The sequence below is a fragment of the Colius striatus genome, chromosome 2 (assembly GCF_028858725.1).
Source record: "Colius striatus isolate bColStr4 chromosome 2, bColStr4.1.hap1, whole genome shotgun sequence".
In the NCBI taxonomy this organism is placed as follows: domain Eukaryota; kingdom Metazoa; phylum Chordata; class Aves; order Coliiformes; family Coliidae; genus Colius; species Colius striatus.
This window is the reverse complement of record NC_084760.1, coordinates 20,636,298-20,664,253: the sequence shown is the minus strand read 5'-3', so window position 1 is coordinate 20,664,253 and position 27,956 is coordinate 20,636,298. Positions and strand designations below refer to the sequence as shown.

The 27,956-nt window shown below is 35.2% G+C and overlaps 1 protein-coding gene across 1 annotated transcript in view; it reads right to left on the bottom strand.

The window, feature by feature from the left end:
* Positions 1–24,736: 24,736 nt before the first annotated feature.
* The window catches only part of KHDRBS2 (KH RNA binding domain containing, signal transduction associated 2), a 358,378-nt gene continuing 355,158 nt past the window's right edge, over positions 24,737–27,956 (bottom strand). Inside the window, exon 9 of the mRNA XM_061990173.1 lies at positions 24,737–24,834. Coding sequence (XP_061846157.1) covers positions 24,737–24,834 — 98 coding nt within the window. The remainder of the gene's footprint in view (positions 24,835–27,956) is intronic.

Sequence of the window (27,956 nt, the reverse complement as noted above, 5' to 3'; positions counted from 1 at the left end):
CTCATTTATTAAACTGCCTTCTGTAATCTTATATTTAGCACAGTATAACTTTAGAGACTGATCTTACAACCTACGCACCTATGATTAGACTCACTGAGGTAAACAGGATTCCTCATGACTGTAAGATGTGACTTTTAAATTTTCTTCTATATTCTTTGTCAGTGTGGTACTGGGATTTCCTTACAGGTATCAACTCAGAGTACTGGGAGAGTAAAGAGCATCTCAGAAACCACAACAGCCAATTAGTCGTAAAGGCTGATGACTCAATGGTATCTTTTATAGCTTATGATAGAGTCAAGCCTTTGTAGTTTTAGTAAAAAGCTTCAATGGGCATATGCAGTATTCTACTGATGTATGTGTACCTCTGAAGAATATACATTACATTCTTTAAGTGAATTATTTGCCACAGTATTATTACTCTTAGGTCATTCTGCCAGTTTAATCCATAGATAATCGTATGAGTTGAATGCTCGTCTACAAGTCACAACTTCTTTCTTTTTAAAAAATTTATGAGAATGTTAAACATATTACAGTATTATAGAAAATATTTATGGTGTACACCAAAAACAGTAGACATAGATAACAGTTTTCTATCAGGATCCTTTTTCTAGTGTTGTCATTATATGAAGAATTAGAAGAGGCTGCAAAAGTCTCACAGTCCATGTACTATGTCTGTGGTGCTGTGCAGGGATATAACTCTTTCTGATATCATACACAAAGCTTACAGTACCTAAATACTGAAAATGCTTTCCACTCAACTACCAATTAAACAATCAGTCTTTAAAAAACACCCTGTTCTCTCTATAATGTCATTATTTTCACACCTTAAAAATTTCTCTGTACAAAGACCTATCGTGAGATGACAAGCAGCTGGATAACATAATGTAGGATAGATCTGAAAAGACAGTTTTGAAATTTCAAAGATGACAGAGAAATACAGCAGAGAAATACACTGGTGCATACATGCATTTTGACAAAATGCAGAATGATATACTTCAGAAAGCTGGACACTAACACGTATTCCTTGTTTCTAAAGTAATTGGATTCATAGAAAAAATATAGAGGTTGTGTCTATCCCAATTGAAACAGTTGCTCAATGCATATCAGATGTCCAAGAAACAGCAAATAGTTGAATGTGAATTCCAATTACAATAGTAGATTATTTTGTAGCCCAAAAACGTGCTTGAATCTGCATCTAGAATACTTGAAAAATTGTAGTGGCTTAAATGTTACTGTTGCATATTGCCAAAAATCTTATTATTCTATTTAACGTATAAGATCCATTAAATTTTATTCTAAAAAAAACCCAAACCAAAACCAGAATGTAAACCCTTATCCGTAAAACAAAATATTGAATCATAGAATCATAGAATGGTAGGGGTTGGAAGGGACCTTTAGAGATCATCTAGTCCAACCCTCCTGCAGAAGCAGGGTCACCTAGATCAGGTTGCATAGGAACATGTCCAGGTGGGTCTTGAAGACCTCCAAGGAAGGAGACTCCACAACCCCTCTGGGCAGCCTGTGCCAGGGCTCCCTCACCTGAACAGTGAAATAGGTTTTTCTTATGTTTAAATGGAACTTCTTGTGTTCCAGCTTCATCCCATTACCCCTTGTCCTGTTGCTAGCTACAACAGAAAAAAAGGGATGTCCCAACATCCTGACACCCACCCTTTAGATATTTGTAAATATTAGTAAGATTCCCCCTCAGTCTCCTCTTCTCTAAACAGCCTCAGTTCCCGTAGCCTTTCCTCATAAGGAAGATATGTGCCATCAAATTCCTGAGACTGGGGAGGAACTTCCTCTGTTGGCAGTTATTCCTCCTGGGAAATTCATTGCTACCGGGACAGTGTTTTACAAATGTCTGATATTCTCAAGTTTTCATCCAGCTCAGGTTTGGGTACTGGTTATCCACCGAGTCATCAGGAAGAGATGCTCTGTTTATCAGCATAATTGTTTGATACACCAAAGCCACTATAGAATCACAGAATCATAGAATCATTATGGTTGGCAAAGACCGTTAATATCATCAAGTCCAACCACTAATCTCACACTGCCAAGCCCATCCCTCAGCATCTCATCTATGGATCTTTTGAATATCTCAAGGGATGGTGTCTCAACCATCTCTCTGGGCAGCCTGTTCCAATGCTTAATAACCCTCTCAGTGAAAAAGTTCTTCCTAATATCCAATCTAAATCTCCCCTGGCACAACTTGAACTCATTTCCTTGCATTCTATCATTCATTACTTGAGAGTTTGACCCCCACCAAGGGAAAAGCTGGAAAAAATACACATATTTTTCATTGAGTACAAAAGGCTGCACTTCTCATATACGACATTGAAAAAATAGGCCATACTTCCTGAAATAGCAGAAGAAGAAAAAGTAGAGTTATGGTATTACCTTCTGGGATGAACAAAATAGCATTTTATGCAAAAGCTTGGATACTCCCTGCAATTGGCACCCCATCTAATTTGTTAAATTCAAAGAAGGCTCACAGAGAATATATGGAAACACTTGCCCTTGCTCTTAGGTTGGGCTAGAAAGAAATCAAATATATTCTGTTGGGGCTGTGTTGAACTTTGAGCCCTGTCAGCTCAGCACAGCTATCAGAGCCCTCAGGGGATAATTTGGATATATGCAGTGACCCTATTTATATGTATTTGTCTTGCTTGAATACAGTAGACTAGGTCTTTCTATAAACAATGCCGATACTTAGTCTATCATGCCAAGGGCTCTCAAGGAAAGAACTGATATTGTCTCCAGCTTCTAGCAGCAATACTTGCTCTTCAGCATCTTGCTCTGTTTCAGCACTGTTGACTGTTCTTAGAGCTAGTGGTCAGTTGAGAGCTTATGGAGAGTGCAGCATTTACAAGCTTCCTCACAACCACATTCAAGTTCAGAAAAAAAAAAAGAGTAAAAAGGAGATTTTTTTTTTCCTCCTCATTTCACATCCAGAGTTTAAGGTACAACTTATTCTTCTGGGAAATCTATACAAAAGAACAAATATACAAATAAACTACCAACAGACTTGCCAACTTATTCCAATGGCACATCTGAACAATGATGATGAGCATTGATTCAGAAAACACATAATGAGAGAAAGAGGCAACTGAGGAAATGTATGAAGACTAGGAAGTTGTGAATGCACAAGGGAAAAAAAAAATCTGGCCTCCAGAAGCACCAATAATAGTGATAAGGCATAAATTAAAAAGCAGACACTTGATCTTCAAATTACTGGATTGGCAATTAAAAATTATCTTTTCACTTCTAGGTGGATTATCTCTCTTTGGAAGTCCCCAAGGGATAAAAATCTGGTGTTCAAGATGCTTTTTAAAAAAAGAAATGAAGTCACATTTCAAGGAAAGCTGTAATTTTAAATGCAACATTTATTAGTACTTTTCAAGACAGTAATAGAAAAAAAATCTTACCTTCCTCATACCTTTTATATTATATAAAATCCTCATATACTCAACTACAAAATTATTGTGACAGTATAAGGGAAAGAATTATTTTCATTTGCTTTGCTGTTTTGAATGTCCAGTGACCTGCAAAACCTGGATAAAAGCCACTGGTTTATTCATTCACTAGAAGGCTTTAGAAATACCTCTTGGCTTCTACAGGACTGATAACTGCCCAGAGTTGTGAAATTTGGTGATTACTTCAAAAGTTAAGACTAAACAGTGGCACCTCTCATGCACCTTGGATATGCTAACAAAAGATACAAAAGTTACTGGATTGCAAAACATTCATGACTAACCTGGAGCAGACTTGGGATCCTATTTCATGGAAATAACAGAATGAATGGAAAGCAGTTAATAGGATTAAACCCACTGTACAGAGATGTGAAGCAGAAAGCCACAGTTAATGACTCATGATCTCTCTCCCCAGCTCCTTTATTGCTTTTTCGTCTATGTAATTCATGTATATTCTTCCCATCCAGCAGAACATGACCTTGTTTAAGTACTTAGTCTTTTCCTTGAAAACTCAGGTGATGGTAAAACTACTTTTTAAAAATGACAATGGAATGTATTATACATGTGTGAATGAAATGCAAAATATTATCCTGAAGTGTTCCTTCTGTCCACTAAAAATGTGTATGTAAATCCAACTTAACATCTACACTTTTTTGCCAGATATTCAAAAGAGGTAAAGCTGAAACCAGGTTACTCTTTTAGCCTGTTTACCCTTTCATCTGATAGTCTCTGTTCCCTAACATCTGCATTGTGGTGCAACATCACAAAGCAAAATGTTACCCCCTTTCCTCAGCTGACTTGCTTGAGGATATTTCAGGGTGTCTAGTAGATTGAGACACTATTTTGTTACACTAATATAAATCTCTATGAATAATCTCCTATTTCAAGTGACAACAGAAACCAGTTAAATGTTTCTTTTACTAAAAAGACCTTAAATCCAATGTTCCAATTGGACCAACTCTTACTGAATAAATAGCATATCCACTGTTAGTGAGTAAGAAGAGTTGCATATCTAAAGAACAGGAATTGAACTTCATACTTAATGAGTATTGTTTCAAATATAGTATTACTTTACTAAATCATTTCATAGATTATTCAAAATATTGTAATACATTTAAAAACCTAAGAATAGAATTAGTTTTACATCAGCTGATGAAACTCCAGAAAATAAACCAATAGATATTTTGAAGTTAAATTTTTCTGTCTTCCAGATTCTGAGATTTATAAAATAATCTGTAACTGGAAGAAAGCACAACACAGAGCTCAGTTCAACCTGTGCAACTGAAAACCAGTGGCTGAAGTCTGCATGGACAGTTAGTACAGCTGACAACTATATGTACATTAACTATGGTAATCTAGAAATAGTGGGCTAAATTTCACTGTTCTTCTTCTAACTGGAAAAATTATCAGATTAATCAAATTGCTATCACTGCCTTGGCATTAGTGCAATAAAAGGCAGAATTTAAACCCATGAGAATTTATCCCTTTAGTATTTCAGTCTATGAGATGTCACATCATTTTCTCAATGTATTCTGAGCATAATAGTACTTGGTGTGAGGAATAATCATAATTTTAGTATTAGAAATTGCATCACGGTCTTCACAGAATCACAGAATCTCAAGGGGTGGAAGGGACCTTGAAAGATCATCTAGTCCAACACCCCTGCCAGAGGAGGACCACTTAGAGTAGGTCACACAAGAACTCATCCAGGTGGGTTTTGAATGTTTCCAGAGAAGGAGACTCCACAACTGGGCAGCCTGTGCCAGTACTCCGTCACCCTCCCAGTGAAGAAATTCTTCCTTGTATTTCTTTGGAACCTCTTATGTTCCAGCTTATACCCATTGCCTCTTGTCCTATCATTGGACATCATTTAGAAGAGCCTGGCTCCATCTTCCTGACACTTGCCCTTTACATATTTATAAACATTACTGAGATCACCCCTCAGTTTCTTCTTCTCCAAGCTGAAGAGCTCCAGCTCCTTCAGCCTTTCATCATAAAGAGGATGCTCCACTCCATCATCTTTGTGGCCCTGTACTGAACTCTCTCCAGCAGCTCCCTGTCCTTCCTGAACTGAGAGGTCCAGAACTGGACACAATATTCCAGATGTGGTCTCATGAGGGCAGAGTAGAGGGGGAGGAGAACCTCTCTTGACCTACTGCCCACAGCCCTTCTAATCCACCCCAGGATGCCATTGGCCTTCTTGGCCATGAGGGCACATTGCTGGCTCGTGATCATCCTGCTGTCTCGGTGTTATCTTTAAAAAGCAAAGTGTTTTTCTAGGAATCTTCTTGTTTTCTTTGCTACTGTCCAAAAGACACAAGCTGCTTCCTTTCCCAAACCTGGGAATCTGCAATGCATGTGGTTCAATCAAAGGACATCAACTTTGCATACAGAGATGGAAATGAAGATAGCAATACAGTATCTTAATGGTTTTTCTAAGAGAAGCTGGGTTTAGCACTTCAGAAAAAATATTTCAACTCTATAGGAACTCTAGATGTAGAGGTCTATGGCCAGTCTTGTATATAGTGAAAGTCTTTCAGTCATTCACACTCCACTTTTTGCCTTGAGATAAATTCAGAAGAGATTGTGTTGAATTTGACTGTAAGTTTGAGAGCAGTCACAGAGGAAGAAGGGACAAACAAGGCCACACACATCTCAGATTAATGGTTGTCAGTCTGCTTGGAGACCTGTAGAGGTCTTCTAAAAGCAGGAAGTGGCTTTGATACTGAAGGCTACGTACAGGCAGTGGCTTGTAACTTGAGGCTTATGTAAGGGCTTATTTTTTTATATATATATATATTTATATACATATACATCTCAGAAGCCCCTAGTTAAAAGCAGACAGTCACCAACTCTCCTGCTGAACTATGGCGTGTCTCCAGAGATCCTTATTCAATCATCAATGCATCTGCTGCTAATTTCATCATGCAGAGTGAATTTGTCTTTCCATATCGAGCTCTAAGGGAAGTTTGTAAGAAATATAGAACTTGTCATCACATGAGAGTCAACACATTACTGCTGTGCTGCAGCCATTTATAATGAAGCTAAAATGAGCACTCACTTGTTTGGCATTAATTTAATGTCCCACTTAGCTCCTATCAGACGTAAATAGCTGCTTCATCCATTTAAGCATTTCTGTTCGTGCACATAATGAAGTACTCTGTACCTGTCAAGTAAGCAGAATTCATAACTGAAATAAGAAATGGATGAGGAAATTCAATGTTCTTAATATTAAGGCTCTACAGCAGCAGCATCCAACTTTTTTCCAGCCACAGGTATTCTGCTGTGAGGTTCACCTTTTACCCAGCTCTGCAGAGACCAAAGACATGACACGTACATGTTAGTATGCCAAAAACACTTCTAAAAGGAATATCCATTCAACTCATGGCACAATTAACAACAGCTGTAGTTGTCAAACACACTCAAACCAAAATAAATTAGCTAGCCAACCTCTTGGTATTTAAATGCTTTTTATGTTATCTGTTTTAGAAAAACAGTTTAATTTTAAACAGAATGCAAGTTGCGATCATCCTCTCTTGAGGAAATTTTTTATGAGAATGAATGGAGGTAATGACTACCATTAGTCACTGTCATTAGCATAAAACATTAGAAATGACAATATTTATAACAGGCTATGACATGACAATTAAAATATGACTTTCTATCACTTCTGCATGCTTTGGCTACAGCTGGTTGCTATTTTCTGAAGTTAAACTGATAGAAGTCTGGTAATGGTATATTTAATAGCATGTTCATCATCAGATCTAATTGTTTTCCACCACAGGGTACGAAGCTTTATGTCCTCTATCAACCCAAAACAAACAGCCGTACTGCTAATGGCTGTTCAATTAATGTTTATGGTTCTACTTTTATAAGCTGAGTTACAAGACAAAAAACTTCAAGAAGGAATTTCAGAACCTCAAAAGCTTAATGGAACTTCAACCAATAACAAAAATTCCTTAAATACATATAAGATCCCACACTTGAGTATGTGAAATAAAAGACATTAGTCAGCATTACAGAATTCATCCAGGACAATGGTATGATTGCCAGAGGAGGGGAAATCAGACAGGAAGTAGGGAAAGACAGTTGAGTGACTTCAGATTGGCTGCCTTGCAATTGCTGCTCTTGCTGGTGAGGAGGAGGCCTGTTCATCCCAAGTCACGTAAAGGTCATTCTCTTGCTTGAATTGGAAAGTTATTTCCCTGAGAGTGATTTGCTCTTAGTAACCTAGATGCTGTCCACCCATTAATAATTCTTTCCTCTATTTGGCAGAGCTCACGCTGATTAAAAAGAAAGAACAGTTCAAAGGCAGTTTCTCTGTTACTGCCTTGGTCCATATTAATTTTTGTCTCTCCCTTTTGTACTAAGCCTGTGGAAAGCGATGCAAAGCTACTGTAAATATATTTTCACTGGAAAGGTGCCATTGTTCTAAATTATGAAGGTAAATGATTTCTGGCTGGTGTTGGTAATTCTGTATAGCAGAAATATATTCATTCAGAGCTTCCCATTTTAATTCAGACACCCTGATTGCTGGCTTTTAATGATGCATTACAAGCCTGTACTTCTCTGACACGTAGGCAATTAATCATTGACACTCCTTAGTCCCCCAAAGTAGCTGGACACAATTAGACAAGAAAGAAACAGACCTGAGGGGTGGTGAAAATTCCTTCTCAGGAACTACACATTTTTTGACACTATAAACCCTGCTTGACAGTCATTGCTGTAAATATATTTTAATAGAACTGCTGTTACTCTGCCTCTCCTCCCAGCCTCCCAGGAGTTTTTGTAGATCAACATGACGTTCAGAAGCAGGCAAAAAATTCTCTGTGAAGTTTAAAGGCTGTCAAGCGTTCTTGGCAACTTCTCTCCAAAAGCGCAGCTGAGAAATGACAAACTTATCACCTGACTGGCTGGTGTTTAAAGCTGACTGCTTTTGATTAGGAAGCAATGAACCTTCCATTCTGGAGTTCATTTTGTGTTCCATAAGCACTCTTAACTGAAAATTATACAGTTGAACTGATTTGAATTTGATTAGTGTAATGCTACAGTTTTATTATTTGTAGTAAATACAGGCATCTTTTATGGTGTTACTATGCATTTAGGACAATTTCAGGACATTTAGGCATCTACTTTTCTTCTCGTGCATTACTGCTTGACATTAAAAAAAAAAATCCAATAATAATATATGCCTGTGTTGCAGTTACTTGTGCACTGCTCCATATGTACTCACACTCTACTTCCTCTCTGCCCCTGTGGGCAAAATAAGATGAAACAATCCTACTTACTCAAGGCCAAAGGACTGTGTCCTGAGCATGTAAGTTAAGCTAGAAAGAAAGTTTCTGTGAACTGCAACAGCTAACTTCTTTAATGAAAAACTCCTTTGTTGAATTCTATGCTACAGACTGTTGTGATTGATACTTCAACAGCTAGTGCTCTGGAAGAGCACAGTCACCAGAGGTGCATGCATTAAACACTGAACTCCTCTTTCAATGTCATCCAACTTCATGAGTTGCAATGGGAATGCTCTGGGAAGTTTGATACACTTTTATCTTCTGACAGCCTTTCAATTATATGTCCTTTCACATTATTACATAACTTCCAGTGATCTGCACTGTGCACCTCAGTAATAAAAATCCACTTAATGTCTGAAGAACACAACTTCTTTGGTCAATCAGTTTAGACATAGAGGGGGAGAAGTGCACTTGACCAGAATATAATGCTGAGTGGAGTCAGATGGTCAGGTCAATAAAAGCTAAAAATATCTTTGACTTTGAGAGAAAAGAGAGTTCAAGACACTGCCTAAAGGCTAGACTCAGCCTCAGCTAAACATTTATCTCTGTGTCAGTGTTATAAGGCATGCCTAGTCACCTAAAACTACATGCTGCGGAGTGGTTACAGATGTAGCTACAGAACTCACCAGAAAGATTTACGATTAACTAACAGCTTAATGCATTTATTACTGGTATGGTCCACAGTGTCTTAGATCTATTAGCTTCAGGATGAATATTCTCCAACATTTAATTCTTCCTACCTTTAGAAAAATGCAGGTACTTACATAATTTATCTTCTTATTTGCTTACCTGTTTTCTTAGACTATCACTATATTGCAGTAGTATAGCAACATATCACAGTCACTAGGGATGCTTTTAGAAAAATAAAGTAGGCCCACTTCAGCTGCAATTCAAGCTATTAGAGAAATATTAGTGTAATGTATGCATCATCAGCACTTCTCTGGCTTTCACTAATACCATCTCAAAATATTTAACATATTAGTTTCCACAGTATCTGTATAAAGATGTAAGACAAGAAGTTAAAAAAGGTGTTTTGGGTGAGGATATGTAGAAGCTGAAGTTGAGGCTAGTGAAAGCTGAAGGCTTTCAGTACTTTTGAAACCAAGATTGTGTCTTTGGTGCTCAAATACAGATGGAAGTTTCTGATCTATCTTTTGAAAATATTGAGGGTTACCAGCAAAAGAGCTTCCTCCTAAGCATAATCCATTTCTTTAATAAAGAGGCAACGCAACAGCAAAGCTCCCAGGACTAGTAAAAGTCTTAGAACAACCTAATTTGCTACACAGTTCTAAAACATTCCTGTGTCCTACAAGAAACACAAGTAGAATGCAGGAGCATGGGATTAGCTGCTTAAGGTCTCTAAAATAATGAATATGCACAACAGAACTAAAACGAGGAAAAAGAACAAACTAAATACTGGCTTTTTTAGTTTACATAGAAGTACCAAAAATCAACCTCTGGGCAAGTTTATAGACAAGTTTCCATGAGGTGAACTCTGCACATTTCCCCAACGTCATGGCACAAATTTAAGGCCTTGAAAAAGCTCTTGTGCATCAGATTGTGCTTCTCTATGCCCACTTTTCAATGTCTAGCTCCACAGCAGAGCACTGGGCACAGAGCAGGCTTACCTCAGACTCCAAGGAGAAGAGTATATGTCAAGCCTTTTGTTCCCTGATCTGTAAACAATTTAATTAAGGATGCAATAAACACAATCTATAGCTTTTAATGTAGGCATCTCACAACAGAAATTTAAAACTCTGTTCCCTAGAAGTTTGATTACTAAGGTTGGAACTCATTTCACCCAGCCCCAACCACACAGAAGTACATAGTCTATGCTAGGCATCTAGTCCCCTTTCCTGAACAGTAGAGGGCATTTTACCACCCTTGTTTTTGACACATACCTGAAAAGGAAGTTCTGGCTTGCTCAGGAAGGGGGAAAAATCAGAGTTTTACTCCTCCAAATTTCTGTTCATTGCCTAGAAATACAAGCAGGGTCTTCCACCCTCCTGGAACACACTTTCACTTATTAAAATCTGAAGGTATCAAGCTGAAAAAGGATAAGCTATAAGTAAAAGTATATTAGTTATGATGAATATTGTTTTGTGTGATACAAGACAAACGGCTTTCCCCTTCTCTTTCCATTTGCTATGTGCAAAGAACAAATAATATGATGTAGAGGCATCAATCTTCTTATTCTACATTGCTACAATGTGAAACAAATTTCTAAAAGCCCTAGATTACTATTTACAGAATATTATCACACTTTATAATCTAATTAAACCCTTAAGAAACCTGCATTTTTTCACCCATTTCTTTATCCCACTTACAGCCTACCTAAAACTGGAGTGTGAGTACTGTGACCTAGGGTTTATTTCCAGCTCTAGCTAGGAGGAGGAATCTTGAAAATGGTATTTTTTTTTCTCAAGTCTAGAGATGTGTTAGGTTTGAATAGCTTTCGGACACGTTCTTTCAGCTTCTTCTCTTTAGAGAAAAATCTAAATCTAAAGCAAGACATAGATCAAATTTTTATTGCCATTTGCAGAGAGTGAGTAAAAAAAATAGCATGTTCAAAAAAGTGTCATTACATTCAGAACATGATAAGGAATGGAGCCTTGTAAGTGGATTTCATGCTGCTCTACAGAGCAGGAGACTAAACTTCAGGTCTGTTTTCTAGTGTAGAGTCATCAGGAGCAAGGAAAAGACAGTGCACAAGAGCATGGGAAGTGATGGTGTGACTGAGCTGAACATTTCTGCTGCCAATGTATGTAATCTGCCAGAGTAGCCACAGAGTAACTCCACATTACTTATTGATATTATTTTAGTTAGTTACCTGAAACCATCTGACACAACCATCAACAAAGACTGCCAATGGTCTTTTGTTTCACATGCTTTTTGCTGAAGAAACATTCTCATTTCCAACAAATGATTCTATGATTCTATGAAATAAAGGCATGACTGTATTTTTATATGACACACGGTTATAAATACACGAAGAATTACAGAATTCTTATTACAGAAGAATACAACTTCTGCATACTTATTTAGTTTGCAAAATTTAGGAAATGTTAGATTTATACTTTATGATGTAATTAGATGATGTTCTTTAATATATACAAGCCTTCAATGATGGGACCCCTTCCTACCCTCTACAAGACCTAATTCATTCTGGATATGAGATTGATTTAAATGGTTGTATCTGTCTTAAACATTAGTGGTATGACTTTTTTTATTTATTGCTTTTCATTAAAATATCTGTTGGTATAGATTTATTTACTTTCTTACAGATTTGTATTATCCATAGGTTGTAACAACTATGCTCTAATAACTTATAAACATTACTAAATGTATGTTCATAACATCTCATGAAGACAGCAAGATTTTTCTAGATGAACAAGTGGAGAACAGAGTAAAAAACTGTGGAATCTGCAAAATTTGGTTTTAACATGACCATCTCATTGACTTAACTCATCCCAAGGTGAAATGATTTCTCCAGATACTAGGCATTTAAAAAAAATTCTATGTTCAACATGAAGCACAAATATAGTTTAATTATTTTTACGTTACTTCTGTGAGATAGGTGATTAAATATTATGTTTCTTTAGCACACAAGGAGAACATAAGAACTTAGACACATTATCAAACTATCCTGTCTTCAAGTAACATGCATCATAGGTATCTGTATGAGCTCTCTTCCTATGCCAAACATAAGGTGAACTAGTTTAAGATAATCCTATTTTTTGCAGACTGAGGTAAGATGAACTATCTCCCACCTGACATTAAGTAAAAATGTATAGAAGAACACCACAGCTCACCTGATAGACTGAAAGATCACTGTAAGGTCTGAGCGCCAGCATATCCTAGAGACGGTGGTGCTGGCAGCTCTAGAATCCAGGGCTGCGGAGAGTGACAACCTGGTGCTCTGTCCTTCAGAATCCACTGATTTATTGCAAATGATGTTGAGTGCTCTCAATTCCCTGAACACAGCTCAGAAGGTACAGTACTTCCCTGAGGGCTCCAAAAATCTGAAAATCAAGACAAAGTTGGGCAGACATATTCAATGAAGAACACAAAATTAGTTCTGACATTAATATTTTAGCTTAAATGGCTTATGTAGATTCACACAGAATCTCTGTGACACGGGGTTAAAGTGGATGAAAAAAACTCTTGGAAGACAGTACCTTCCAAATTCTGAAAGCTATGAAATAAAACAGTTACAAAAAATAACAACATAATTTGTTACACAGTTCTGACACATCCCTGTGCCCTGCAAGAAACAGAAGTTGAATGCAAGAGCACGGGATCAGCTGCTTAGGGTCTCTAAAATAAAAAATGCGCACAACAAAGACAACATGGGGAAAAGAACAAACTAAATACTGGCATTTCTAGGTTTTATTTTTTTAAAAAAACCCTCCTTTTTGTAACTTTACTTTATGGAATTTCAATGATATCATTTGAGCTCAGCTTTCTCATTTAACTTCACGCTTTTTATAACGCTACAAATTTATGAAGTGATGCCTTCAATATCTTTTCTCCACCTCTAATCATTTACTTGCGATGAAGGCTCATGGACCATGCACAGTAATATCAGTATACTTTCATCAATATAATAGAAAAAGAGGTTTGTAGTAATGAATTTGATGAACACCAACACTCGTTATGCTGATAATGCAGAAGAGTAATTATATTCACCTTAAGCAAATTACTTCTGAGCGCTAGTATAGATGAAAATGGGAACTCGTGAGAAGGAGTTGGGTTGGATTTATGTTTCATTTCTTTATAATATTAACATAATCAGGTGAAAGAGAGACTAATTAAAATCAGTTCTTATTAAAATCAAGGAATCAGAAGATAATTTGAAGACTTAGGCTGAAGAGGGAGATATTTTTTTTAAACACGTTAGTCTCCTCAACTCCACTGGATAGAGAAATATGAATTATGAAACTGTAGTTCATCTCCTTTCATGTATACATTTGATGTAACCTTTACACTGGTTGAGGTTTTTAGGACATTTTCAGCTTGATTTCATTCATAAGAAAAGGCACTGAAAGAATATCTATTTGATATTTCTTTTATCCTCATTATTCAACATGTTGCTCCTTTATTAATTTGCTGTACTCAAATTCTTAATTTTTCTTGACAAAATTATGAACTTTGTGGTTGGTTTTCTGTGACACTTCTGGTTACAGTATGTGAATGCTTTATCAGTGAGATCAATTTTTATTGTCAGATTTCTGACTTAAAATAAGTCATTTGTTCTCTGTTACATAATCTGGAAAACTCAATGCTTGAGTTTTTAAATACCTAATCTTAAACAGCACTTTGTTTTGTCAGGCACAACTCCTTATGATGCCACTTGCAATTCTGATGGAAATCAGATCCAAGGATTTTCTGTAAGATCTTAAGACAACATGAAATACATCCTTAGTGGGCTTTTACTTTGCACAATTTGCCTACCCTCACACAAAACTCTGCTGCTAGAGATGCTGAAGAAGAGTATAATCCATTCCTCTGTTTCAGTCAAATTCAGCTGTTTGGTCATGCAATGTCTACTTTTCTTGCAATTCAAATCACTGCACAGATCCTAACTCCTGAGTATGTTCAACAGATAGGATCCGATTTGGGCAAACTACCTTTATACATTACCACAGCTGTCTATTTGTACATCAGTCAAGACACTGGAGTTAGATATATAGGCACTGAGATAGGATCATCTGGTGTTGCTTAATTTACTAATGCAAATAGAGCTTCTACTTGTTCTATATAATTCTTCCGAGTTCTTCATTATGCACTACAAACATCTATTTCTGGATCTGATAGAAAAAAGATACTGGTCAGAATGTATTTATGGTGTGACAAAGGAAGGCAGTTCTTGCACCCTCATGCATGAGAAACCAGCACTAGAGTCTACTGAGACACATATTTTATGACATAATAGATGTTTTGTAACATAAAAGATATTTTTTAATAAAAGAGGAACTGTTGTTATTTTGTAAATGACCAAAACCTTGTATTTTTCTGAAATGTTTGGCATTTTGGCCAAAATCCTTGGATAGAGCAGGTACATCCATCATGGGAAATTTAATTTGAAGCAGACACAGTTGCATTTATAGAAAGTACTGGTGATCTTAATGGCAGACAGTATTACCAGCCCTGAAAATAGTGCATTTAAAAAATAAATGAGACAAATGGAGGCATGGCAGATTAAAGTTGTATAGCTTATTTCAGAGTTCTATGTTTTATCTGTTGGAGCTGTGAGTGAGAATGACTCATCCAAGTAAGTCCAGATGAAGAACCTGGTACAAAAATGATTTTATATTAAAAAACTCAAGCTGTTTTCTAGATCCTTAAATATATTTTTAAGGTTGGTTGATTATGTATTACAAAGCCAGGTGTCTTATTTCCATTAATCTAGCTAAGGTAGGAAAAACTTTAACAAGTCTTAGACTAAAACGATGCAAAATTATGTAAAATGGTCTAAAATAGAACTTCTGTTATTTCTAGAATTATCAGCACTATGAAATTTAACAATATGCGGGTTTTAGGGTCCAATACTATTGTGGTCATTGCTACAGGGAAGGCACTGTATATTATCAGGAGTCTCAAGCCCTTATCGATGCATTAAGATGCATTTCTTATTCATCAAGTACATACAGCATGAGAAATTTACCGTGGCAACAGGTGATTCAGATATAGAAAAATATAGCTGTAATGCAAATGGTAAAAGATAATGACAGGCTTCTTCAATGTAAATTTTGCATAGGTATGTATGCTCACTAAATGCATGCACTCTTCCAGCTGCTCATCCAGTTACCTAGTAAAGCCCAGCAGGTTTCAAGGGATGATAGTATATCTGCACCATGGAAGAGAGAGTTACGCTCTCAAAACAAATCATAGCTCCGAATACATCCTGTATTTCATTTCCTGATGCAACCTCTTATCCTTCCCTGCTGTTTTGCTAATTACACTTTATTACATCTCTTTGGCCTGCTGAGTGACCTTAGCCAAATCTTTCAGCTCCACTGTTTTTCTAATTCTCTGTTACAAGGCAGAGATTAAAATACCTGCTTCCTTCAGTAAGCATTCTGAGTACCATGCAGCATATTAAGTTCTGTAGGTGCTATTCAAACTTTAAGACCATTGCAGTACTCTTGATGTACAGACAGCTGTCTTCCTTTCTTTCAAATGAGCACTAGATTCCTTGAAGCACATATCTCAGCGGCCTTCACAGTCCAGTGGGCAGCCTATCTTTGTCTCAGATATGCAAAAAAAGTTCAGTAATACCATCATTAATGACTATGTAAAGTATTGTGCCTCCTTCAGAAAGTTCTTTGTTAGTTCTCATTCCATGAAAATAAAGTGGTGACTGCCATTAAATGAATGAACTTGGTTGCTAAATTGAGATTTGGAGAGAGTGACTGTCCCAAGGAAGTAGCTTCAAGTAAGTGTTTTTCTTGCACATGAAAAAATCAGTCCTGATGACATAAAAAACACAATCTTGATGTTAGCACTGCCACTGAAGTACTGTTCCTGGGTTAAGGTTATTTTAAACTGTCTGCTAAACAGGACATTGGCTTGAAATGACACAATACAGTCCTTAACAGATATGAGTTCTGTTTAAATTTAGTTAAATAATAAAAATACTCCACATCCCTTTTCATTTGTTTATGACAACGTGGATTTTTGGTGCATGAAACCTGAGTAAGACCTGCAAGACTGACTTCTCCATCAAGAAGCCACTTTGCTTAACTGGAACCAAACATTACATTGCATTAACAGAATAATAGAATCTTAAAGGTTGGAAGGGATCTCGAAAGATCATCTAGTCCAACCGCCCTGCCAGAGCAGGACCACCTAGAGTAAGTCACACAGGAACTTGTCCACGTGCATTCCTGTCAGTTGTTTGTATATTATGGTTTCTAATACAGACATTAAATTGGTATATACTGCTCAAAATCCCATATAGAATAAGAAAAAAAGAAATCTATCAATTTTAAATACTAAGTTGTATATCACCAGAGAACAGCAGCATCTTGAATGACCTTGATGACCTTTTCAGCTAAAGTAGGTATATGAACAATTGTGTTCCTCTGAGAGGAAAACAAAGAAAAAGAAAGAAGCTGCGTGGGCAAGAGTTTTCCACTGAATTTTTGGTTGTACAGGACTGTTACAAAGTTCAAGAAGAAATATAATGAGTTATTAGCTGAGCAATGAACATGGAGTCATAGTGAACATATTAAATCACAGTATAAAATATCCACGTTTTGTTCTGTTTACTCTGCAGAAGAATAAAAAAACACCCAGAATGCTAAGGAGTCATAAATGAGCAGCTCAGCAGTTTGCACTACTGTCTTGTTAGTGGCAACACAGTGTGAAGGTCCTGTATTGCAAGGGCATATAACAGGTATTCACTGTCTTCCTGTGAGTAAGCCATCCATCATCAGCTAATGCCTCCAGAATGCCAAGAACTGTGCCAGACATGATATCAACAGGGACTCTCACACTTTATAATAACATCATATAAAATAAGAAACTGTACCTCATTTAAATCAATAGGGTACAGCAGTAATATGAAGAAACAAGAAACAATTTTTGCAGAATTAATTCTGCTCTTATGAGGGCACTCAAGCATTTCCACTATCCTACTTGAACACTCAAATGTTTCAAAAAGACATGAGAAAGCTCTGGTCATTTCTGTACAGCATCTTGAAAAATTATTTTGGGAATAAACAGGATTTACAAAAGCAACTACACAGCCTTTTCATTATTTTTTTCCTTTTAATATGTGAATGATGACATTTCTTCTATTTACAGATTTGAAATATGAAAGCCTGAAATTGCTTTCACAGCCAATCTTAGTATTCTCTGGTAAAGTATCATAGATTTTTAAATGATTCCAATTATTTTAGGAATGAAGGCATTTATGTCATTTAAGAAGTACTAAATGAAGCCTTGAATTTGGATTTATGTAAGGAAAAAACTCCTTTAAAACAGTAACATGTTTTTAGTAGAAGTTTAGAAATCTGCATTTCCTATACATAAGATGACAGATTGCTGTTTGAGAATGAAAACTCTGTTCCAGATATGCATGATTTATAGATGTATTTCAACAATTTAAAAATGTTCTGCTGAGTTATATTATAAATTACTTGATCACTCAGAGATCATGAGAGGACAGAAAATCTTTCCTGCTCTCATACTGGGAGCCACAGTTTAACTTCAGATTCCACTGTTTCAGGAAATAAACACTGTACACAGCATGTCTTCACTAAAGATATCAGCATATTCGTGAGGAAAGCTCATAATTTGTCTAATAAGAATGTAGATCAGCAAATCTTTCAGGGGGAATCATCTTCCTTAATGTCTCCAAATGAGTGTTAGCATCTAACCTACAGGACCAGAAACAAAACAAATTGAAGAAAAAGGAAAGTCTTAACAATTTCAAAGGTTTCAGTCAGGTCCCAATAAGCAATCATGACTAGAAAAACATAATTAGCAAAAGACAAAGTTGAAGACAGTGATCATCTTTGAAGACATAATTGGTCTGAGAAAGTTACTTGTCTTCCTTTTCTCTCTCCATAGACCACTACAGTAAAATGGACAGACATTTGATGCCTTTTTTTAATTTTGTAATAACTGGTAGAGGTCACTGAATAAGTTTTTTAATGGAGAACAAAAAACTTCAGAAGACATTAGGCTTGCTTCTCTATTCAGTATTCAAATATTTTGTAGGTTTTCCTGTGATTTTACTTAATTAGGGTTGTTTTTGTATTTTGGTTAATTTGTGGACAACAAATGACTTGAAATAGTAATAAATATGGTCGTTGCTCTTTTGACATATTTTAACTACGGTTTGGAGTTTTTTTGGTAAAAACTTTGGTAATCTTCTAGTAAAGCTTTTTTTCTCCTTATCTTATTAAAATGCATCCGTGAATGAACATTGTCCTCCCGAATCCTAAAAATACATATGTTCTGATATATTAGGAACATTTCTCCCCCACTACTTCATCTTCTTGCAATCTTGAGTCATTTTGTGAAGTTTTACAGTATTATCAAATAATCCAAGTAATACATATGGAAAATCAATAAAATTTTATTTAGTATTTTTGCTGGAAAGTTGTTAGTAAATAGATTCTGTAGGAAGATTCTAATTTTGTTTAGATTTGGTATATCACAACATTACAGGAAAAAAATCTTCTGTTAAAATACGTACTGCTTAAGAAATTCAGGCAGAGTTTCTTAGTTATCTTTTAATTTGAATTAGTTTGTTTCGATTAAAGGAAAAGAAGCGTACCAGTAAAGTTTATGGAGTGGGAAGTGTCTCTAAGTAGGCTGTACAAAGAACACTGATTCCCAGTGTAACTATTTAGCCTTTAAACAATCTTGACTTAACTTGCTTCTGCAAATTAGTACAATACCGTAGGAAAACTTTCTAGGACTTCCCTTCCTTAATGGGACTTCTTCTCTCTGATTACCTTGTTCTATGACTCTTCTTTGCCACCACATAAATTTTGTAACTGCATTATTTGACTCTCACAAAACTTAGGACTTACAAAGACAGTACACAACAATTCTCCTGCTAAACATGATGGAAATAAATCATTAACATAGACTAAATTTCTTTTTATTTCAACATAATACATCTCTCACTTGTTCTTGATTTTAACCTTCAGATAAGAATCATGGATGATTCTTGAAGACTACCATAAACACATATTGTCACAATGAAACGTTAAGCCATTATCTTTATGTTAATTATTCCAATCTTAATGGTAACTTGGTTCCTTTGCTAAATTCCAGATATTCAGCTAAGTACCTCAGTCCTGGCTGTGGTCTGACAGCTCAGTAACAATAGAGAGACCTAGAATCTTCCAAATGTTCTGCCTTTATTCATATTAAGATTTACAATCTTGTTTAAATGGTGTAAGATAAGCTATGTAGAAGAGAAATAGTTACATGGTACTACTTCATTTTCTGATCAAGGTTGCTACTCTAGGGATACCTAATTTAGTCAGTTAGAAGGGCTCTTCAGTACATGCAACAAGTCTGCTAAACAAAAGGGTCCAGTAGTGGAATCTTTCCTCATCTGTTACTTTTCTAGGAGCTTGTCCCTGGTGGTGCAGCTCTCTTGGTTCTGCTCCAGTAGGTGAGAATGCTCTCAGTCCCTTGGCACTTCCCTCCTATTGTGCTTCTAGCTGGACTTGAAAATTGCTTCCTCCACTCAGACTAAACTTCAAGCTAGTGGATCTGTGTCAATATGACATACGAAACTACAGATTCTATCACTCTGCCATCCACTCCACAATCCAATCACCTTTTCAATAGTGTGGACTATCAAATGTTTCATAACCCATCTCCAGAAATCATTAGTTTTGAAACTGGCTCATTGATTTTATTCATAGCAAATACTCTTTGGAATGCGCATTGTTTGCATTTATAATGCAATAACCTACCTAGATATGGTAGTAAGGATTTTCGCCCATGAGTGCATATATTATCTAGTGTCTCATGAAATCAAAGAATTTTTCAAAGGTAGACATCTCATCTCCATTTCAAACAGAAAACAAGAAAAAGAATATTTAGCTTGATGCTGCAGAAGTACAATTAAGAATATTTTAGTGCAATTCTGTAAAATAATGTATTTTTCTGTTTGAAGTACTGATTACAATCATAATTATAAAAAAATTATAATGTACCAATTTCTTTTAAAGACCAAGTTGTTACATAAATGACGCAAATCTGAACAACAACAATAAAAAAAATCTTAGAAATCTTTTAAAAGAAATTTTGCTTTTCCAACTCTTGTTCTTTTTTCCAGTGTTTTTTACTAATTGTTTTATATTTAATACTAGTTTTTCTTCCTATCACAAAAAAACCCTACTTTGGTATGTGAATTCATCAAAAGAAAATGTTTGGTTGCTGACTGGTGTCTTGGAATCATTTGTAACACAAGTGAAGCTCTGAGCTTTCTGATGATGCATGTAAGTTTTCAAGACCGCAGAATTATGGCTGACTGGATTTGCAAATGTATGGAATACATCACAGTTTTTCATGGAAGACCTAAACATGACTGATAATTAGAATAACCAAACTCTTGTTACTCTCTCACAAATAAAGATGGTGGATTTTTTCATTAAGACATACCTGATGAACTTTAAATTTTCTCTTGAAATGGATATGAAATATACTTTGAAGCTATCACAGTACAACAGCATGTGCAAGCATGGATATTTTTTTTGTACTACTTTCCTAAAAATAAATAACACACATGTTTGCATAAACAGTCGCTTGCACTGATTTATTAACCTACTTTTTCTAAATAATTATTGCTAAGAATACTTCACAATGCATCATTTTACTGATTTATTCTGTATTTTTTTTTAATCTACACAAATAAAGGCTGTGAAGTGGACTTAGAATCAATAATATTAAAGGACACTGCTCTGCTATAAAGCTGTATTTATTGGAGTCCATCCTCAAGGAGTTCACACTAGTTACCCTCACATAAAAATCTGATGCACAAGTGAGAAATTAATTTTATGTACTTTGCCCTGGATCTCACTTACATCAGGTATGACCTGCTCACAGATTTGTGTACTTAATCATTTCAGTAAGGCATTTGAGCATTTCCTGAAATACTTGCATAGAAAAAGCTATAAAGTATGATAATCTGTAACCACAGTTATACCAGTACTATTTATAGCAGTGGAGTGCATTTTTCATGTCTATATAGATATATATTGAATGAAGCACATTTGTTTAACTATATGCAAAGTGGGTATATGGAAGCATTTTACTATAGTGGTATGCTCACACTGATGTGACTGTAACAGATAGTTTTTAAGGCTGTGTTGTATCACTTCAGCCTGGTGAGTGGTTGTAGCACATAAATCAATTTATAAAGATCTGGAGGCAACCCTTTGGAGAGTAAAATTAAGCCCTTTATCTCCCATTATACAACATAACTTGTGGTTTGTAAGTAACCATTGAATACACCAATAGCTGGAAAACATTGAATCATCCAGACCACAATCATGGGAAAAGATGTCAGAGTAATAAATGTTTCTGGGCTCATGTATTTGGTGCACAACATCATTAATGTGGTTTATTAACTCTTTTCTAGTTTAACAATCATGAAAGAGGAAGAGAATGTGTAGTTTTTGTGTAGCGATTGGGTTGATGCTTCTGAGTGAGCAGATGAAGTTGTATCTTAGCTGATATTTTTTTAACGTTTCCAGCAATTACATTTGTCTTTAATAAAAAATTCCATATATAATCCAAAGATAATATAAGAAGGTTATCCAAGACATAATTTTGCATTTACCTGAATTGAACAGAGAAATATAGAAAGTTATGCCCTGATCTGTGCTATTGTCTGATTATTTCCTTAATGTGTCTGTTATCCTAAAGCATGAAAAAGAAAAACCTACCAAGCAAAAGAACAAATAAAAACTTTCCTGTCTCTTTTTAGATACTTTTTCATAAGAAAAAATGCTAAATTATTTGAGAAACAAAGGTATACAAACCAGTATTATGTTTTTCTATGCCTTATGATTGTTTTAGAAACTGTTGGCAGGCTTTTATTAAAAACAAGCTTCTTTTAATAAATATCAGTTTTCAGTAGGAACAGTTATAAAGGATACCATCTTATTGTCTACCATTAAAAGGCTAGATGATAAGGCTTCTTTTATTTAAAGTATTATATCATATTAAAGCAAATGTTTTGATTGCCATTATGCCATAATCACTATGCTGCTATGCAGAGAAATATTGCTGAAAAGAATTAGATATTTTAAAACTGTGCTTTTCTGTGTGTTAGTAAAAACAAATGTACAGACAAAACAGCAAATAGGAAAAACCCCTGGGATGTGGCAGAGCTTACCTGGCCACTTCTCAGTAGATCTGCTGCTTAGCTGTCCAGTGCCTGTGAGACCCTGAAATAGCGAGACAGAATAAAGTCAATGTAACCATCATGTATCCTACTAAATTCACTTTAACACTTCAAACGACAAAACAGATGCTTCATAAACTATTTAAAAAGTTAGCATGCAACTCCAGCTGCAAGAGATTTTGTTCACAAACTGAACAGCAATAGGCCTGTACTTTATTCTCATCAAAAAAGTAAACCAATCACATTGACAAAAAGCCACTGTAAACAAAAAGACTGTATTGAGAGGATTAACAGTTTTGGCATCCCTACCATCAAGTCTTCTTTTTTTTTGGTTGGTTGGTTTTTTTTTTTTTCATCAAAATTTAGGTTATATATTTGTTGTTAGCAAGAGTTGCATTACTATTATTGTTAATTTTAGTTCTGTTTATTACCTTGAGGGTTATATATTGTAGAATAATTTTGTTGTCACTAGTTAATGTTAATTAGTTGTTTTAATAGCCTATATACCTATTTGTTATCTTTTGGTAGGTTTACTTTTTTAACTATCAGTAACTTAATAACTGAGAATATTTAACATTACTGTTGCATACTCAAAATTACAGAGTTACTATTAGTGTTACCTGTTTAACGTTTAGTCATCCTTTGAGTCCTGCGACATATTTCCTTAATAATCATCAGCCATCAAGTCTGATAGTCTCAAAAGAAATATCAGCCCTCTAAACTGCCTTCAAGGGCGGTGATATTTAGCACTGAAAATTACAAATAAAGTTTTTGAAGTTGAGTACCAACAACTGGGCAGTGACACTGATTATTTGTTTAGCAAGACAAATTGTTATATACTACGAAAAATGCAGTCAACGCACTCTTCTGAGTGAAAACAAATAGGTGAATCTATGCAATGCTTACATGTTGAATGGGATATTTAATGTGCGGGGAAACTCAAAGGTTGAAGAACTAGCATTTAGACAGTCTAACAGTGGTAAGTGGTAATCTTACCTCTTTAAACTCCATTACATTCTCACGAGAGACATGCTAATACAAACAAGTCAATCAGAGTTTGTGTTTAGCAAGATCAAGCTTAGAGGATAGTTTAAAATCCATTTATTGTTCTAAAGCATTTTTTTCCATTAACATGTTATACATTAGTGGATACTAACCATGATTCATGTAACAGTTTAGTTTGTTAACTTTTAAATTATTTAACAACCAGAAGTTATTAATACAACTTTTAAAGTCTTACACAAAAAATCTTAAAACAGGCTTGGGTTCATTTTTGTAATTTTTATATAAAAAACATTTTAGGCATCTCTTGAAAAAGAAATAAAGCAGGCATTTAAAGCTAGAAAACAAGTAATTCCAAATTTAGTTTGTTACAAAAGGTTTCAGCTTTATTGACAAATTATGGCAAACATATTTGACAAAATTATGGTTTCCTATTTAGAGAAGCTTACACATTGAACTTTATGTGATTATTTTTAACAAATACAGGTTAAAACACTGAACAAATTCAGTTAGCTACATACATACAGTAGCTGCTTGTTTTCAACCCCATTAAAACAGCATTTAAAATTAAATTTACAAACTTAATATCGAACATCTTAATCTAAACTAACATATATTAAAAAAGACAGGTTAAAACATCTTATCTACAACTTGATTATTGTCTGGTTCAAAAAGAAGGAAAAAAAGAAGAAAAAAAAGAATCATATTACAGTCTTTCAGCAACCCTAAACAAAAACTCAGCCTTAGCTAGTATGTAGAGAGACTCAAGATCTGTAACAGTGTCATGCTTTTTAAGTTACACACAGCAATGAATACAGCCAACAGAACATCATCTTTGAATGGTTTATAGACAATGCTTGCCAAAGGTTTTTTGTTTCTGCTTTTTAAGTCCGTGTTATAAAATAATACTAATGCCAATGTCACTCCAATGCTATAGGAAATACAAGTAGTACATAGGATAATAATAAGCAGTAATCCCTAGGATAGAAAAGAAATGGACTATTACTTGTCTTGTTGCTGTTTATGTGGAGACCACAGGCTATTAATTGTCTTTGAGACGAGGTCACAGATGAGGAGGACCTTCAATATCTACCATAGGGGTGTTCCCTGTAACCTCCTCTGGCTGACCTTGGAGGTGGTGCCTTTAGGCTGGAACGGGTTGTGGCCCATTCTTCTTGTGCTAAAAACAGAAGAGAAAAACATGTTTTGTAAATATCTAAACTTGAAAGGTCAAAGTGATGCCATTGCAAATGGCTGTCAAAACTCTCAAAGGTTTTGGCTGAAAGCTTTAGGAAAAAAAAAGGGGATGCTGTTATGATCCATATCTTCACCCTCTTACAAAAAGTTATGGAATACTAAACTTCTGCTTCTCTACATAGGCAACCTGTCTATCTCAGGATGAAAAAAGCCTTACTCTTTCACTTTCATCAGAGAATGAATACCTACTTCTGTGACAGTACAGTCAGCTCTGGAAAAAATCACTCCACTAGTCTTCTAGCTCAGAATTTATTTGATGTTTTGAGTTTCTAGCATTTAACTTAAAGTACCAATGTGAATAACATCTATTGCGGTTGGTAGATTAATAAGAATCATGAAAAGATAGCAGAAATACATTTGATTTTTACTTTCATTTGAGACTAAAATAAATAAATAATGTGTAGAAATGAAGCTACTATTGTAAGCAAAATAATTTTGCCAAATACATTGTACTTTCCATTATCTTTAGAATACTTTTTAAATTTGTCAAAATCAAATATGCTCAGGAAGAATAAGTTAAAAACCCTAAGTCTACTTCTTTTTTTACAAAGTCTCTACAAATTCATCTATCCATCTAGTTATTAATTTATTTCTCTGACTAGTTATTTATTTATTTTTCCCCATAAATGAGGTTTTTCTGGAAGTTAAGCCTTCCAAAGAAGCACACAAGAAGCTACCTACAGTTGTGGCCTAGGAGTTGCACCCTAAACTTGAACTGTCTCCTAAATCAGCTAGTGGATCATCAAATGGTTTCTAATTTTGTCTTCCACTGATCATACACAGAGTGATTAAAATGGAAATGCAGAGGTCATAGTATATCATCGATCATACTGCATCATATTGCATCATAGTGCAATATGATGTCTGGTACAACAGTCAGAATACATCTGGCATACACGTGTTCATGAAGAAGTTTCAAAATCTCCACATACACACCGAAAGTGATATGATTTTCTATTTCTTTGTAATAAAACACAGAAGCTATTCAGAAATAAGTGTGGCAAACGTTATATTCCATATTGTTTTATTTTACTGGTGATCAGTATCTTTTTATTATAGGTAGAATAATAATGTTTACAAAATACAAAAGTAAGAGTGAACTTGAAGCCAGTGTTAAAGGGAAAGGAAGACTCAAATTGATAATGAAACAGTATACTTGCTGTTGCTATCAAAACTAATCACTTGGTATACTAAAAGGGATCCTTTTTTCTAAGTCTAAAGTGGGGATATTTTATTTCATTTATAAACAAAAACAAAGTAATAGGCTGAACAATCCAATCTTCAACTATGCCGAAGATTTGAAGTCCTTGCCCCATACATTTAAAAGTTCAGTTCAGGTACATAATCTTTATGCTTTGATCTATAAAAAATAAATGTCTGTTGGAGAAATTAACATTTCAGAACATATCTTCCTTGCTCAGGTCCTGTTTTACACTTACGCTACCCTGCTCAGACACCAAGTATTGAAATGAGTACTCCTGACTTGGTATGGTCAATAAAATTAATCTGTATGGAATATAAATGTAAAACTTGCTGAACTCCCAGGTATAAGGGCATAAGACGTAAGCCAACATGGAACATATTAGCTATGTGAGCAGTGGCAAAAACATTCATTGCTCATGGCAAAGAGCATATTTTGACTACATTTTTCCTGTTACATGCAACTTTCTCATTTAGTTTCTAATAAGTCAAGCAGAGATATTCTCGAGTTTGATCTGATTCCTCATGTATCTGTAGATAAAGTCAACTTCAGTTAAGTCTTCTTTTTTTCTGTATTCCATTCTCACTCCTGGGAAGAGAGACTGGGCTTCCAAGTGGCAGGTCATTGACAGAAAGCACTGACAGATTCCTAACTTTTTGAAAATAGTGTGTCAGTTGCAATTCACTCAAAGTATTGAAGAATTTAGTTCAACTTTTTATCAGAATGACTTAAATAAGAGACTAGAGCTTTCTATGTAAAATAAAATACAGACTGGTACATAAGAATATAAAAAATGAACATTGCATTATGCATAACTTTCAATAAAGGCTAGCCACATTGTCTTAGATTTAATCAGCTACTTGATTAATGGAATAATGGCTATAAATATAAAAAGGAACTGAAAAAAAGATCTCCATTAAGACATGTGAAAGATGTTCTGTTATTAAAGCAAGTTTTTGGAGTGGTAGCAATATTTTCCTCTCAAGCAAAGACTTCATAAGTATGTCTTCTAGAGTAAATGAGAGTTCAGTAAAAGGTCCATTTTTTGATTGCTTCAGGCTCAGTTGTTCTAGAGAATTTAATAAGTTCAATCTTAATTGTTTTTCCTTTAAATACTTTGTTCCTATCATTTGGTCATGATGAGCTTAAAATGACAAGACCCCTCAATGAAAATAACACACGCAGAAACCTTTGTTTCTCTTCTGCATCTTGATTAATGTGTCTATTGATAATATAGAATTCCACAAAAAAGATAGTGATACTGTTGCCTATTTTGAGCCCTGAAAAAATTGTTTGGATATTTCTTTTTATATACATATGTTAAAATTCAAGTTCCAAATGAATTTTTGAGCAACCTGGTGACCTTCTAACTCCAGGTATGGAATGGCGTACTGATGTTACATTTTTGGTTTACTATTTCCCAAATCTTTATAATACAACATATTTCACTGTCGGTCATACAACAATTTTAGCTCTAACACAGGAACTATGTGAATAAATAAGTTTGAAAACCCATCTTATTAGCAGAAACTTTGCAAGTCACAATTTATTTCTCTGACAAATCAGGAAGTCCTCCTGGATAAAGGAGAATTATGTCTTCTGGCCATGTCTGAACATTCTTTAAATGCTACATGGGTGGAAGACCTTGATATGTAGTACAGAGGAGCTCCTGCAGAATAGTTGAGAAGCTTTGCAGTTGAAGCTACACCATGAGAGAAAAGGTGGTAACATCTTGCGTTCCCTTCACTTCAGCGCAAAGCTGGGGGTTTGGGTTAGTCCAAATCAATACTGAAAGTAAATTAATATTCCACCTTGCACTGAAACTGAGAGTAATCACATCTTTG